This window comes from Eschrichtius robustus, chromosome 19 (assembly GCF_028021215.1).
Source record: "Eschrichtius robustus isolate mEscRob2 chromosome 19, mEscRob2.pri, whole genome shotgun sequence".
Taxonomy (NCBI): Eukaryota; Metazoa; Chordata; class Mammalia; order Artiodactyla; family Eschrichtiidae; genus Eschrichtius; species Eschrichtius robustus.
In genome coordinates, this window is record NC_090842.1 from 4,498,463 (window position 1) to 4,515,323 (window position 16,861).

Genomic DNA, 16,861 nt, shown 5'->3' on the forward strand with positions numbered 1-16,861 from the left:
GCAGGCGCTTGATGAATATTTGTAATACAATACGTGGAAAAAAAAGATCAGTCCCTGGCCCGGAGGACTGGCTCCCCGTTTGCCTCTGGGGCTGCCTAGGCTGTCCACCCCGCTGGTGGCTGCAGCCTGGCTGTGCTCGGGGGGCCGCGGGGCTGGTGCCAGGAGAGCCCCCGCTGCTGACCCCGACGCCCCGTTCCCACGTGCGGAGGGACGTGAGAGTCTGGTGGGGCTTCCCCTGTTTTCACCGCTCGCCTGAGCCGTACCTGCTGAGGGTTTTCCTGGCGCTGCCGCCCACTTGGTTTTCTTTCTCCCCCAGGAGATTGAGAGGCTGAAGAGTGAGAAGCCGACGTGGGAGCGGAGGCTGCGGTGGGAGGGGATGAAGTCTGTCTTTGGGGGCCCCCCCTCGCTGCTCTGGATGAACCCCTGCGTCGGCTTCCGATTCAGGCGACTGCCGACGAGACCTAGGAAAGGGGGCCCCGAGTTCTCGGTGTGAGGCTCGCGCATCGTGCTGGGACTTGTTCACGGACTTTATTTTATTCGGGGTCGGAAAGGGTATCGACAGCTCACCTGCAACCAGTAGGGCAAGTGCAGACCAGCTGCTTGCAGCAAGCAGAGTTTTATACGTTTACGGTCACAGATGGCGGAGTTCCCACACTAACTGGGTGCTCTGATCCGTGTCACCGTCCAGTAACAAAGGGACGTGGCCGCACGAAGAAGCCAAATGTCATTATCTTCCTGCACAGCTAGGAGTTTTGTTAACCATACTTGGCATTCTTTAAGAAATTTCGTGGGTTGTTAACACGGGTTATTAAAATCCTGTGTGCTGAGCTGCTTTTCTCAGGCATGAAGAAAACGAGCCAAGCCAGTGACCAGGGATTATTCTGCGGCTGGTGGCTTCGGGGAGCTCCGCCGGCCCCGTGATTCCCGAGGGCCCGCCTCGGTCCAGGAGGGGCCTGGACGCAGGAGCGGCGGGGCTGCAGGTTCGCTCCCCGCCCGGGGCTGGTGGGCCCTGACCCTGTGGGCAAGTCCACACGTGTCTGTGTGTGTGCGTGCACGTGTGTTTTAAAGTGGGCCGTGTTGTTCAGGCAACATAACACGTCATGGGCGTGTGCCACAGACAAGCTATTTTTTAGAAACCGACGTTTCAGGGAAGAGGGGAGAGCTGCGCGGGGTCCCCCCTCCCGTGGGGTTTACTATGAATGTATTGCATACTGGAGAATATCTCAATCCAAAGAACAATCATTCCTGTGTGGTCTTCTGTTGCCCTCCTGTTTTAATTTTTTAAAAAAAATCTTGAGTGTGTGAGAGGGCTTTGGCACTGACCTGTTTGGTTCCGGCCAAATGAGCAGCGTGTAAACGGCCCCTCGGTGAGCGGACAGCAGCGTCTGCGGCGGCCTGGTACCTGCAGCCTGATGCGCAGCTGGCCGTGCAGGGGGCGCGCGCGGCCGAGGAGGTGAAGGGGGCCGCGAGGCAGGAGCCCCTGGGCCCCGTGGGCCTCGCCTGCAGGCAGTATTCAGGATGGCGACAGCTTGTTTGATTTTTCAGTTTTTACCTTTTTGGGGTATCATTTTGTTTCTTTACCCACGTCACAAGCGATAGGACCCTTGGTGCAGAGCTTAAAATTATGCCAGAAAGCAAACAGCTCCCCTCCCTGGGGACTCGCCTTAAACTTGCCTGGTTTGTCGGTGTTTCACGGGACTGAGGAGGAAGCCATCTCTGACAAGGTCTGGGGGGGGTCCCCGGAGCCCACGTCCCACGCTGAGAAGAGTGGGCGTCTCCCTCCTGGTCTCCACGCCTCTCTGCTCATCTGTGAGCTGTTTTGCTTTCGTTTGCATTAACCCGTCCCCCGTCCCGATCAGGGTTTCTACCACTGCCGGCGCAGAACCACAAAGGGCCTACTGGACAACGGTCTAGCTGAGTAGACGAGCTGTGGGATGGGTGTGAAATGGACTCAGTCACTGCAGAAAAGTGGGCTGTGAACGGGGGGCTCTGAGCCGCAGCCGGAGGACTAACAGGAGAACAGGAGACTGATGGGTTTCCCGAGATTGTTCTGCAATATCTGTCATCTGGGTTGGACGTGTGTATTGGGCTTCAATGTGAGGCTTTTCATATGTATATCCTGGTTATCAATAAAAACAATTATCTAAGTGGTTGAATCCTGTGAGACTTGGCAAATATGTGCAAATCAAGTATACTTGACTTTTCAACCTCTTCTTTCAGTGTAACTTTTTTAAGAAATAAAGCCACCAGTTGACATTCTCCAGCAGTTTGTTCAGTGGCGCGGTTCTTGGTGGGTCGTTGGCGTGTTTCCGTGCTCGGCTCTGACACCGGCACCCGGGCCCCTGTGGTCCCCCCTGCTGCTTCCAGAGCCCCATCATCGCCGGGGACAAGTGAGCCGCTCTCCCAAAGGTCGCCGTCTCCACATTTAACATTTTACTTCCAGTAGACGCAACTGATCTCACTTAGCTTTGTCCTAAACGTCCCTTCATTTTTTTAGTGCAGTTGGAAACAAAAACAATTTTAAAGATCACTCTCTTCCATCCAGCATCTCAGGTGCCCACAACTTCATTCAACAGTGTGTCTGGTACTTGCACTCGAGGGACCCAGAGAGGCGAGGCGAGGCGAGGGTGGCCGCCGCGTAGGGAGGCACTGGCCGGCCTTGGAGACACGTCCCCGAGCACGCCGCCGCGCGGGCAGCCACCCTCAGGCTTGCGTTTGTGGCTCTGTAGAATTGTGCCGCGCTTTTGTGTTCTTCCTGTTGGAATGTTTTATAGGCTCATCTCAGATGACGTCTGCATTAAAATGGAAAATGAAAAGATGGCCCAACTAGGAAGGTGGCTGAATCCTGTCTTCTGTTAGGAGATTTGGGTTTGGCTGCTTAAGGAGTGAGAAGTATCCTGAAGGAGAGTCGGCCTGGAAAAAGCCCGGGAACAGTGGGCGGGGTGCCCGTAAAATCCTTGTTGATCCCAAAGCAGCATTCCGGAGGCTTCAGTGACAGGGTCAGCTGCCCAAAGTGTTGACTGAGGATCCAGTATGAAACCAGATCGCTCCTTACACAGGACACAGGGAAGTTGCGGCCAACTGCAGGTGTGCGGCTGGGTCAGCGAGCGCTCCCCGAGCCGGGTGCTGATCTTTACGGAAGGAATGGCTCTGCCCCAGGACTGATGGGAGGCGTGGAAATTACGGGGTCTCTGTGCACTGTGGAGACCCCACTGCGGCCTCCCAGCCTTGCCGCTGAGAGGGTCCGGGAACTTCCGGTTCCTGTCTCATGCGACCTGCCTTTTTTTTTTTTTTTTTTTTTTAACTCAGGAAGCCTTTACTATCTTCTTTTTAGTCCTTGGTTCCTCAAAGTCAACAGTCCTGTGCCTTGATGCCTTGTGCTAATGCTTGGTGGACCCTTTCCACCTGAGACACGTGCTCCTCGGTTCTGGCAAAAGTGCTGTGTTCCAGGGGCTTCCCTGGTGGCGCAGTGGTTAACAATCTGCCTGCCAATGCAGGGGACACGGGTTTGAGCCCTGGTCCGGGAAGATCCCACATGCCGGAGAGCAACTAAGCCCGTGCGCCTAGAGCCTGTGCTCCGCAACAAGAGAAGCCACCGCAGTGAGAAGCCCACGCTCGCCGCAACTAGAGAAAGCCCATGCGCAGCAACAAAGACCCAACACGGCCAAAAATAAATAAAATTAAAAAAAAAAAAAAGACTGCCGTGTTCCGTCTTTGGGAGTTTCACCCTCTCCAGTTTCTTATTTTTCTGACTTTTACACACTGGGCTGCCTAGACTCTCCTCTAATTTCCTCTCATTGCCTCCTCTTTGGTTTCTGGAAAATATACTTAACTTTGTCTTCTATCTCTTCTATTGGGTATTTTATTCAGGCTGTGATAGTTTTAATTTCCAAGAGTTTTTTAAAAGACTACTTTTTTTAGAGCAGTTTTAGGTGCACAGTATAATTGAGAGGAAGGTAGAGAGACTTCCCACATACCCGCTGTCCCCACACACGCACAGCCTCCCCGCGCTATCAGCGTCTCCACCAGATGGTGCACTTGTCACTGATGAACTGATGAACCTACACTGACACGTCATCACCACCCAGAGTCCACAGTTACATTAGGTTCACTCTGGGTGGTGTACATTCCATGGTTTGGACAAGTGTCTGATGCCGTGTATCCACCATCATGGCAGCACTCCGAGTATTTTCACTGCCCTAGAAACCTTCTGGGCTCTGCCTCCCTATCCCTCCGCTCCCGTGCCCACACTGGCAACCACTGATCTTTTTACTGTCTTCATAGTTTTGCCTTTTTCCACAATCTCATAGAGTTGGAACCATAAAGTAGTCTTTTCAGATTGGCTTCTTTCACACAGTAATATGCCTTTAAGGTTCCTCTGTGTCTTTTCACGGCTTGACGGGGCATTTCTCTTTAGTGCTGAATAGTATTCCACTCTCTGGCTGTGCCGCAGTTTATCCATTCGTCTACCTAAGGGCATCGTGTTTGCCACCAAGTTTTGGCAGTGATGAGTAAAGCTGCCATAAACATCCATGCACAGGTTGTATGGACACTGTTTTCAACCCCTGTGTGCTATGCTAGGAGTTTCAGGCCTCCTGTTTAAGTCTGACCCACTTGGAGTTAATGTGTTTTATGTGCGGCATAAGGTAAGGGTCCAGTCTCTGTGGTGTAAGATATGTGGACGTCCAGTTTTCTAAAAATCACTTGCTGAAGAGACTGTCCTTTCCCCATCATGTAACACTGGCATCCTTGTTGAAGACCAGTTGACCGTACACGCGTGGTTTTATTTCTGGGCTCTGTATTCTGTTCCATTGGTCTATGTTTGTCTTCATGCCAGTACCATACTGTTTTGATTACAACAGCTTTGTGATATATTTTGAATCTAGAAAGTGTGAGGCCTCTAAGCTTTGTTCTTTCTCAAGAGTGATCTGGCTCTTTGTGATCTTTTGTGGTTCCATACGAATTTTAGAGTTTTCTCTATTTCTGTAAAAAAAATACTGTTGGGATTTTGATAGGGATTGCGTTGAATCTGTAGATATATTTGGGTAGTATGGACATTTTCACAATATCAAGTCTTCCAGTCCAGAAACATGGATAAACGTGGATGTCTTTCCATTTGTTTGTTTCTTCTTTAATTTCTTTGATCAGTGTTTTGTAGTTTTCAGTGTACAAGTCTTTACCTCCTTAGTTAAGTTTATTCCTAAGTATTTTATTCTTTTTGGTGCTATTGTAAATAGGATTGTTTTCGTAATTTCCTTCAGGTAGTTTGTGGTTAGGGTATAGAAATGCAACTGATTCTTGCATGTTGATTTTGTATTCTGCAACTTTACTGAATTTATTAGTTTTAGCAGTTTTTTGGTGGCATCTTTAGAGTTTGCAACATTACGTTGTCTGCCAACAGGGACAATTTTATTTCTTCCTTTCCAATTTGAATGCCTTTTACTTCTTTTTCTTGCCTAACTGCTCTGGCTAGGACTTCCAGTACTGTGTTAAATAGAAGAGGTGAGAGCGGGCATCCTTGCCTTGTTTCTGGTTTAGAGGAAAAGCTTTCAGTTTTTCACTATTGAGTATGATATTAATTGTGGGCTTTTTATATATAGTCTCTATTACGTTGAGTTACTTTCCTTCTATTCCTAGCTTGTTGAGAGTTTTTATCATGAAAGGGTGTTGAATTTTGTCAAATGCTTTTTTTTTTTTTTTTTTGCTTCTATAGAGGCGATCATATCTTTTATCTTTTATTCGGTTAATATGGTGTATCACATTAATTGACTTTTGTTTGTTGAAACATTCTTGCATTCCAACGATAAATCCCACTTGGTCATGGCATATGGTTCTTTTAATGTGCTGTTGGATTCAGTTTGTTGGTGTTTTATGGAGAATTTTTGCATCCATGTTCATCAGGGATATTGGCCTGTAGTTTTTTCTTGTCGTGTCGTTGGCTTTGGTATCAGGGTAATGCTGCCCTCATAAAATCAGTTTGGAAGTGTTTCCACCTTTTCAGTTTTTTGAAAGAGTTTGAGAAGGAATGGCATTAATTCTTCCTTAAATGTTTGATGGAATTTACCAGTGAAGCCATCTATTCCTGGACTTTTCTTTGTTGGGAGATTTTTCATCACTGACTCAATCTCTGTATTAGTTATAGGTCTGTGCAGACTTAATAAAACTAGAGATGAAAAACTAGACATTATAACCGATGCCAGAGGAAGAAGAATGGTCACAAGAGACCACTACGAACAATTTCGGGCCGGCAAACTGGATAACCCAGAAGAGGATCAATTCCTAGAATCAGAAACTTACCAAGACTAAATCACGAAGAAAACAGCACACCACTTGAAAACGCCAGCCGAGGTGAGTGCTGTGGTGGGTCTGGTAGAGAGTTAATGGTCGGCATCACTGCTCTGGGGGTTGCAAATGCAAGCGTTAGTGGCACATACTTTGTTTTGAGGACTTTTGGGGGGAGGTACTTGAGACCTCAAATTGATAAAGAAGCAATGTTCATAAGTAGTGTATTGTGTAGCCTCCCTGTGTTTGTATTTTTTACAGATCTTTTCCTGTAATTGATATCTAGTCTCAATTACAGGAAAAGATCTGTAAAAAATACAAACACAGGGAGGCTACACAATACACTACTTAATAACGAAGTGATCACTGAAGAAATCAAAGGGGAAATCAAAAAATACCTAGAAACAAATGACAATGGAGATACGACGACCCAAAACCTATGGGACGCAGCAAAAGCAGTGCTAAGAGGGAAGTTTATAGCAATACAAGCCTACCTCAAGAAACAGGAAACATCTCGAATAAACAACCTAACCTTGCACCTAAAGCAATTAGAGAAAGAAGAACAAAAAAACCCCAAAGCCAGCAGAAGGAAAGAAATTATAAAGATCAGGTCAGAAATAAATGAAAAAGAAATGAAGGAAACAATAGCAAAAATCAATGAAACTAAAAGCTGGTTCTTTGAGAAGATAAACAAAATTGATAAACCATTAGCCAGACTCATCAAGAGAAAAAGGGAGAAGACTCAAATCAATAGAATTAGAAATGAAAAAGGAGAAGTAACCACTGACACTGCAGAAATACAAATGATCATGAGAGATTACTACAAGCAACTCTATGCCAATAAAATGGACAACCTGGAAGAAATGGACAGATTCTTAGAAATGCACAAACTGCCGAGACTGAACCAGGAAGAAATAGAAAATATGAACAGACCGATCACAAGCACTGAAATTGAAACTGTGATTAAAAACCTTCCAACAAACAAAAGCCCAGGACCAGATGGCTTCACAGGTGAATTCTATCAAACATTTAGAGAAGAGCTAACACCTATCCTTCTCAAACTCTTCCAAAATATTGCAGGGGGAGGAACACTCCCAAACTCATTCTACGAGGCCACCATCACCCTGATACCAAAACCAGACAAAGATGTCACAAAGAAAGAAAACTACAGGCCAATATCACTGATGAACATAGATGCAAAAATCCTCAACAAAATACTAGCAAACAGAATCCAACAGCACATTAAAAGGATCATACACCACGATCAAGTGGGGTTTATCCCAGGGATGCAAGGTTTCTTCAGTATACGCAAATCAGTCAATGGTGATACACCATATTAACAAATTGAAGGAGAAAAACCATATGATCATCTCAATAGATGCAGAGAAAGCTTTCGACAAAATTCAACACCCATTTATGATAAAAGCCCTGCAGAAAGTAGGCATAGAGGGAACTTTCCTCAACATAATAAAGGCCATATATGACAAACCCACAGCCAACATTGTCCTCAATGGTGACAAACTGAAACCATTTCCACTAAGATCAGGAACAAGACAAGGTTGCCCACTCTCACCACTATTATTCAACATAGTTTTGGAAGTGTTAGCCACAGCAATCAGAGAAGACAAAGAAATAAAAGGAATCCAAATCGGAAAAGAAGAAGTAAAGCTGTCACTATTTGCAGATGACATGATACTATACATAGAGAATCCTAAAGATGCTACCAGAAAACTCCTAGAGCTAATCAATGAATTTGGTAAAGTAGCAGGATACAAAATTAATGCACAGAAATCTCTCGCATTTCTATACACTAATGACGAAAAATCTGAAAGTGAAATTAAGAAAACACTCCCGTTTACCATTGCAACAAAAAGAATAAAATATCTAGGAATAAACCTACCTCAGGAGACAAAAGACCTGTATGCAGAAAATTATAAGACACTGATGAAAGAAATTAAAGATGATACAAATAGATGGAGAGATATACCATGTTCCTGGATTGGAAGAATCAACATTGTGAAAATGACTCTACTACCCAAAGCAATCTACAGATTCAATGCAATCCCTATCCAACTACCACTGGCATTTTTCACAGAACTAGAACAAAAAATTTCACAATTTGTATGGAAACACAAAAGACCCCGAATAGCCAAAGCAATCTTGAGAACGAAAAATGGAGCTGGGGGAATCAGGCTCCCTGACTTCCGACTATATTACAAAGCTACAGTAATCAAGACAGTTTGGTACTGGCACAAAAACAGAAATATAGATCAATGGAACAGGATAGAAAGCCCAGAGATAAACCCACACACATATGGTCACCTTATCTTTGATAAAGGAGGCAAGCATATACAGTGGAGAAAAGACAGCCTCTTCAATAAGTGGTGCTGGGAAAATTGGACAGGTACATGTAAAAGTATGAAATTAGAACACTCCCTGACACCATGCACAAAAATAAACTCAAAATGGATTAAAGACCTAAGTGTAAGGCCAGACACTATCAAGCTCTTAGAGGAAAACATAGACAGAACACTCTATGACATACATCACAGCAAGATTCTTTTTGACCCAGCTCCCAGAGAAATGGAAATAAGAACACAAATAAACAAATGGGACCTAATGAAACTTAAAAGCTTTTGCACAGCAAAGGAAACCGTAAACAAGACCAAAAGACAACCCTCAGAATGGGAGAAAATATTTGCAAATGAAGCAACTGACAAAGGATTAATCTCCAAGATTTACAAGCAGCTCATGCAGCTCAATAACAAAAAAACGAACAACCCAATCCAAAAATGGGCAGAAGACCTAAATAGACACTTCTCCAAAGAAGACATACAGATTGCCAACAGACACATGAAAGAATGCTCAGCATCATTAATCATTAGAGAAATGCAAATCAAAACTACAATGAGATATCATCTCACACCGATCAGAATGGCCATCATCAAAAAATCTAGAAACAATAAATGCTGGAGAGGGTGTGGAGGAAAGGGAACACTCTTGCACTGTTGGTGGGAACGTAAATTGATACAGCCACTATGGAGAACAGTATGGAGGTTCCTTAAAAAACTACAAATAGAACTACCATACGACCCAGCAATCCCACTACTGGGCATATACCCTGAGAAAACCATAGTTCAAAAAGAGTCATGTACCAAAATGTTCATTGCAGCTCTATTTACAATAGCCAGGACATGGAAGCAACCTAAATGTCCATCGACAGATGAATGGATAAAGAAGATGTGGCACATATATACAATGGAATATTACTCAGCCATAAAAAGAAATGAAATGGAGGTATTTGTAATGAGGTGGATGGAGTTAGAGTCTGTCATACAGAGTGAAGTAAGTCAGAAAGAGAAAAACAAATACAGTATGCTAACACATATATACAGAATCTAAGGAAAAAAAAAAAAAAGCCATGAAGAACCTAGTGGCAAGACGGGAATAAAGACACAGACCTACTAGAGAATGGACTTGAGGATATGGGGAGGGGGAGGGGTGAGATGTGACAGGGTAAGAGAGTGTCATGGACATATATACACTACCAAACGTAAAATAGATAGCTAGTGGGAAGCAGCCGCATAGCACAGGGAGATCAGCTCGGTGCTTTGTGACCACCTAGAGGGGTGGGATGGGGAGGGTGGGAGGGAGGGAGATGCAAGAGGGAAGAGATATGGGAACATATTGTATGTGTATAACTGATTCACTTTGTTATAAAGCAGAAGCTAACACACCATTGTAAGGCAATTATACTTCAATAAAGATGTTTAAAAAAAAAAAAAAAAAAAAGAAGCAATGCTCAAACCAAATGAAACGTTTGGGGTTTAACTGTGCTTCTTCTTTTATTGTATCTCCTCGTTTTGATTGTCGTCCTTGAGGACATTGTGTGGAACGAGTCAGGAAGGGAGAAATGAAGGCTCCTACCCAGCCCCAGACCAAGGGTGACGAGCTGCTGTAGACCACGTGGACCTCCCGGAGCTTTAAAGATGGCGCCACAGGAACGGTGTGACCTGGTTGCAGGTCACATGGTCACCACACGTTTTCCAAGTAACAAACACAGCAGCTCCGGGTAAGACTAAACAGCGGCAGGAATCAGCAATGACGTCATTTAATTCCAACTCATGAAACTTGGTGTTGCCACCATTATGCCATCTCCCTTCCTGTGGCATCAGCCCATCGTTCCTAAAAATTTCTGGCCCATTTTTTGATCATCTCCTCTCTCCACCCAAGTGGGCAACAGACACTTGGCTCTATGGCTGTGATTTTTTTTCCAGTGCTGGAACATCCCAAAGAAGCACGACTTTGAAGGCTGACTGGAGATGAGCTGGGAGCAAGCACTTACATTTACTTGGGTCCCTAAAGCCCCCAGCTTCTTCTCAAGAGTCATTTACACATGAGGACCCACAGAAGTGAACGCCCTGCAAGGCCTTCTTCTCGTGAGGACATCACCGTGTTGTCCAAATACATCCAACATTTTACACACTGACACCTTAATGAACACACAAATTCCCTGCATCCAAGTAAAATTCAGATCCTGATTCAGCAGGTCCTGGGTACGGCCTGAGACTCTGCATTTCTAACCAACTCCTGGTGGTGCTGTTGCTGCTGGTCCTTGGCCCACACTTTGAGTAGCGAAGTCTAGATGCCAGCCAACATGGGAAGCGTTAATTACCCTATGGTAGCTGCGCATTCAAAGTACTAACCATTTGGCAACGTTGAAACATACTTCGCTTGTGCGAGCGAAGAGGACAACCCTCGCTTACACGCCTACGTCAGGATGACGTGCACGGGCGCACATGCACGTCTGTATAAAGTCGAAACAGGAAGGGAACAGAGAGCAATGAGAGCATTGGGGTTTGCTCAGTGACGAGCCTTTCAGAAAATCTCAATTTTTAAGTCCTCATAGGTTTGTACAATAAACAGTTTTTTTAAAGTACATGACCCAGAAAGAAGGCTACTGAGTTGAGCCGCTCGCCGTCTACTTTAAAAGGATGTTTAGAACCGCCTCATTCTGAGGACTGCCTATGGCTTAACGAGACAGGCCTGGACGGTGACACGGCTCATACAGGCTGAAGGAAAAGGCAGAAAAAGGCAGATGATTTAAGCAGGCAGCGCGTCAGTCGGTGGGGTGGTCCCTTCAGCGGGGTCACGTGGGAGGGGGGAGTCGCAGTGCTCCAGAGCCAGCACCCCGGCTGCTGTTGGGGTCTGGTGAGGCCTGCGGCAGCGCAGGGCGGTCCTCGCTGACCTGCCGCCCTGCAGTGACCCTGGCTGCTTCCCAGCCACCCCGAGGAAGGGGTCACCCAGCTCTGAAGCCACTTCCCCTGAGTGGCAGGCCTGTCTTAAGGCCCGGAGACATCATCAAATCAGTGCGGAGGTGGCCAGGGCCCACTTTGAAGGGGACATGGTCCTTTGGGTACACAAGCTCTGGCTTATTCGAGACAGTGTTATCTTGAGTCCACAGGCGCACCAGCACACCAGCCCTGAAATCCTCTCCCCAGCAGGCGCCCGGTGTGGGACGGCCAAGCTCGATGTGCCATCTAGCCACAGGTCGACAGGCCCGTGGGCACCAGGAAACTGAGGCTCACAGGCAGCAACCAGCCCTCTGGCAAACCAGTACCGTCCCCAGGCTGGTAGAACCTGCTTGAGTTCCAAGAAAAGCTCCAAGTGCGAGGTTAAAGAATAGTAATGATCGCCAGGACGCAGTTTTGACGTTTCCGGTTTCCAAAATGCCTTCCTATACATGATCTGATTGCATTTTCCCTGCGACCTTCAGGCAGATAACAGTATACCCATTTTATAGACCAAAAAAACTGAGTTTCATCCAGGTTACAGGATGTGCCCAGGTTCTCACAGGTAGGGAGAAAGGAGGGATTCCCCAAGGGCGTTTTGGCTAGAATAAAAGCACTGTTTTCTAACCTAGATCCGTCTCTGTTTTTACTTTTTAAAGTACTGAATTTAAAAACAGTAAAAAATAATAACTTCTTGAATAAACAGAGGAGTCGAGGACAATAAAACCTTCACCGAGATTTTTCCGATAATATTTTCAGTTCGGGGTTCGAACCGCAAAGTATACGCCAGATGAACTTCACCCTTGTCTGCAGGCTGACTCGTGCCTCCCTCAGACTTGAGCGATGCCTGTCAATTTCCCGGAGCTGCGCCCGCTCCCGCGCCGGAAGCCTCTGTGTCGTGCTCAGCGTGTGTGCAGGTGCCAGGCCCAAGCGGGAACTTGTGGGCTTCCTCTGATGTTCAGACTCTGCTTTCTGAGTGTCTGGGATGTGTGTCCCACAGCGTCACATTCCCTGGCTCAGGATATGAACTCGCTTGACCTTTTCCCCATGAGCTTTAATGCAAATCCAGGGGCGACGGAGATGGGTTAATGCCAGGGACGTGCCCACCACGGTCTCCATCACCACCTGGAAGAGCAGAGAGGGAAGGGACCCAGGCGACGACAGGGAGCGGCTGCTCAGGGATCCACGGGTGGCGCACAATGAGTGTTTTATGTTGAACATTACTAACGCTAGTTAATGACAATGACAATATTATTAATGATAATAATGTGAGAAGCTGGCTGACTTCCAACTCACCTGGTCATCCAGAAGCAGCTCACAGAACTCCAGGAAGACCCATTTCTGCTGCTTCATGTACTCACACGCGTCACCGATGGTGGCCACACCTTGGCGGCCAGGTCCCAGGTGGCACGGGGCTGGGGACGATGCTGAAAGGAGAGGAGAAAGGGGTTAGTCTCAGCCTGGCATCTGCCTAATGTCCACCAGAGGACGCCATGGGATAGCAAATGCGTGGGCACCGCACACTGCTCAGGCCACAGAAAAATTCCTACAACATTGGCGCATCCAGCCGGCTGGTCCACAAATATTTACTGAACACCTACTGTGTGCTGGCGAGGCCTCTGCCCTCAGTAAACACAAATATAAGAAATTAAATGTATAATTATATGCTGTGATTCGTGCTATAAAAGAACAGAGCAGCAGGGAGAGGGAGCATTAGCGAGAGTATCACAGAGAAAGAAGAATCAGGGAGGGCCCCTGGGGGAGGGAAGGGCTGTGCAAAGGCCCTGGGGCAGGGAAAGGCTTGGTAGTGAACTCAGAATTGGAGCTGGTTAAAATCAGAGAACACTGGGGTTGGAAGAGTTGGTGAAGCTCACGTGTCAGCCTAGCGGGCTCAGAGAAGATGCTGAGGGGTTAACACATGTGCACAGACACAAAGGTCATCAGCTGGGGCGGGCAGGGGCTCACCTGAAGCAGATTTCTTAAAGATGGGCTGACCATCTCCCCCAAAGCCCAGGAGCAAAGCAAACGGACTTCTCAAGATCAGGAATTTCAAAGACATTTCCCTCTTGGGTGGATTGTTAGGGGTCCTTGGTGGCAGCAGGGGTTGCATCTGCTGTGGAAAGCCACCCCAGTGAGGTGCAGGGGTGCGGGTTTAAGTGGCCAGGGAGGGGGGTCTGCACATGGCCTTTCTCTGGCCTCGACCTGGGTGACACCTTGCCACCTGGGCACCGGGGGACGGTTGCTCGCCGGTGGCCTTGCAGGCTCGCTGGCAGACACAGGGCTCTGCTCAGCGCCCCAGAAATCTCGGTGACCAGGTGGCCTCCGTGAGGGTTACTCTGAGGGCAGGTCTGGTTTTCAGCCTCAGTGGCTGTGAGATACCATTGAAAGAGCCAGACAGGCTACAATGTCCATCCCTGCCACCTCCCAGCTGTGTGACCTGGGGCAAGCACCTTCACCTCTCTGGGCCTCAGTTTCCTCATCTTTAAAACAATGCAACAACAGTTCCTGCCTTGTGAAGCCTTTGGCAGGATTGGAAAGAAGGAACCATACAGGGCTGACCGGGACGGTTGGTACACAGTAGGCACTCCAGAAACGGTAGCAACTATGACGGGTGGGTCCGATGAAGGGCTCTGCAGCCAGACCCGACGTGCAGCGGGCAGTCAGACTCCTCGTCCATCTTGTTTGCCCTTTCTGGTTTTTTTTGGATTAACGTGGAGTCCTCAGGTAAGATGATCTTGCACGGTTGGTTTTTTTTAACCAAATAAAACCATAACCAACTAAACGAAACCAAGTCCATTTATAACAAAGTCCCACCAGAGCAAACATTTGCAATCTCCCCAGAAAGCATTTTATCCATGGCAGGGAAGCCTGGGGAATTTTAAGAGGCTGCAGCTCGTGTCTTTGAAAACCACCAGCGTCTTCAGTTTGTCTGGGACTCTCTCCCCACTGGGGGTACTTTTCCATCTGCCCTCCTATTTCCCAGCAAAGCCCGAGGCCTGTGGGCAGCCGTCAAGGCACTCTGGACCAAGGGTGGATGCTCTTGGGCAGAGGCCACAGACTGGTGACCGTGACCTGGAACCGGCCCCCATGGGTGGGTCAAATACCCACAGTCAGTTGCTCCCATCTGCAAAACAGGTTTCACCTAGAAATGCAGAATCATGGCTGCCTGGGCCCCATTCTTCCCTGGCCAGCTGCCTGGGGCCTGGGGTGGCTGTCCTCACATGCACGGTCATCGGGACAACGTTTGAATTCTTTTAAAAGAATTTATGGGGGCAAAATTCACATAACATAAAACTGACCATTTTAAGGCATAACGCTCCCAGACTTCAGATAATACTACAAAGCTACAGTAATAAAAACAGCATGGTATTGGCACAAAAACAGACATATGGATCAATGGAACAGAATAGAGAGCCCAGAAATAAACCCACACACCTATGGTCAATTAATCTTCGACAAAGGAGGTAAGAATATACAATGGGAAAACGACAGTCTCTTCAGCAAGTGGTGCTGGAAAAGCGGGACAGCTGCATGTAAATCAATGAAGCTGGAACACACCCTCACACCATACACAAAAATAAACTCAAAATGGCTTAAAGACCTAAATGTAAGAGAGGACAACCATAAAACTCCTAGAAGAGCATAGAGGCAAGACATTCTCTCACATAAATCATACCACTGTTCTCTTAGGTCAGTCCCCCAAGGCAACAGAAGTAAAAGCAAAAATAAACAAATGGGACTTAAACAAACTTACAAGCTTTTGCACAGCAAAGGAAACCATAAACAAAATGAAAAGAGAACCTATAGAATGGGAGAAAATGTTTGCAAATGATGCGACCAACAAGGGCTTAATTTCCAAAATATACAAACAGCTCATACAACTCAATAACAAAAAAACAACCCAATTGAAAATGGGTAGAAGACCTAAACAGACATTTCTGCAAAGAAGACATACAGGTGGCCAACAGGCACATGAAAAGATGCTCAACATCGTTAATTATTAGAGAAATGTAAATCAAAACTACAATGAGGTACCACCTCACACCCGTCAGAATGGCCATCATTAAAAAGTCTACAAATAATAAATGCTGGAGAGGGTGTGGAGAAAAGGAAACCCTCCTGCACTGTTGTTGGGAATGTAAACTGGTACAGTCACAATGGAAAACAATATGGAGGTTCCTTAAAAACTAAAAATAGAGCTACCATATGATCTAGCAATCCCACTCCTGGGCATATGTCCAGACAAAACTGTAATTCAAAAAGATACATGCACCACTATGTTCACAGCAGCACTACTCACAATAGCCAAGATGTGGAAACAACTGAAATGTCCATTGACAGATGAATGGATAAAGAAGATGTGGTACATATATACAATGGAATACTACTCAGCCATAAAAAACAATGAAATAATGCCATTTGCAGCAACATGGATGCAACTAGAGATTATCATACTAAGTGAGGTAAGTCAGAAAGAGAAAGACAACTACCATATGATATCACTTATATGTGGAATCTAAATTATGACACAAGTGAACATATCTCTGAAACAGAAACAGACTCTCAGACATAGAGCACAGACTTGTGGTTGCCAAGGGGGAGGGGGCTGTGGGAGGTTGGGGTGAGCAGCTACGTCTTTGCATACAGGATGGATAAACAACAAGGTCCTACTGTAGAGCACAGGCAACTATATTCAATATCCTGTGATAGACCAGAATGGAAAAAAATATGAAAAAGAATATATATGTATAACTGAGTCACTTTGCTGTGCAGCAGAAATTAACACAACACTGTAAATCAACTATACTTCAATAAAAAAAAAAAAGAAGAAAAACAACTGACCATTTTAAAGTAGACAATTCAGTGGCATTTTGGTACCTTCACAGTGTTGTGTAACCACTACCTCTGTTTAGTTCCAAAGCATTTCCATCATCCCCCAAAAAACCCCGGACCCAACATCACTCACTCCCCCTTCCGCAGCCCCCAGCGACCCTTCACGTACTCTGTCTCTATGGATTTGCCTGTTCTGGACACTGCTTGTGGACGGACTCACACACTGTGCCTGGCTTCCTTCACTCAGCATGTCTTCGAGGCTCACGCGTGGCGGAGCGGGTCACGGCTGAGTCACACACCCCATCACATGTCTGTATACACATAACAAGCATCCACCTCAAGGTCACACGGCAACCCCGTGTCGGGGCGGGCCTTCACCCCAGCCTTGCTTGCCTGCTCTGGGCCTGTCCCCTCTCCCCCCAGCCCTGCTGGCTTTCTGCAACCCCGTGGGCTCC

General features: G+C 46.6%; 1 protein-coding gene across 2 annotated transcripts in view; it reads left to right on the forward strand.

The window, feature by feature from the left end:
• The window catches only part of ZDHHC7 (zinc finger DHHC-type palmitoyltransferase 7), a 31,423-nt gene extending 29,160 nt beyond the window's left edge, over nt 1-2,263 (forward strand). For both annotated transcript variants that reach the window (XM_068527621.1, XM_068527620.1), the window contains one exon: nt 317-2,263. In XM_068527621.1, the coding sequence (XP_068383722.1) occupies nt 317-493 (177 nt within the window). In that variant the 3' untranslated portion in view covers nt 494-2,263. The remainder of the gene's footprint in view (nt 1-316) is intronic.
• The last annotated feature ends 14,598 nt before the right edge of the window (nt 2,264-16,861 follow it).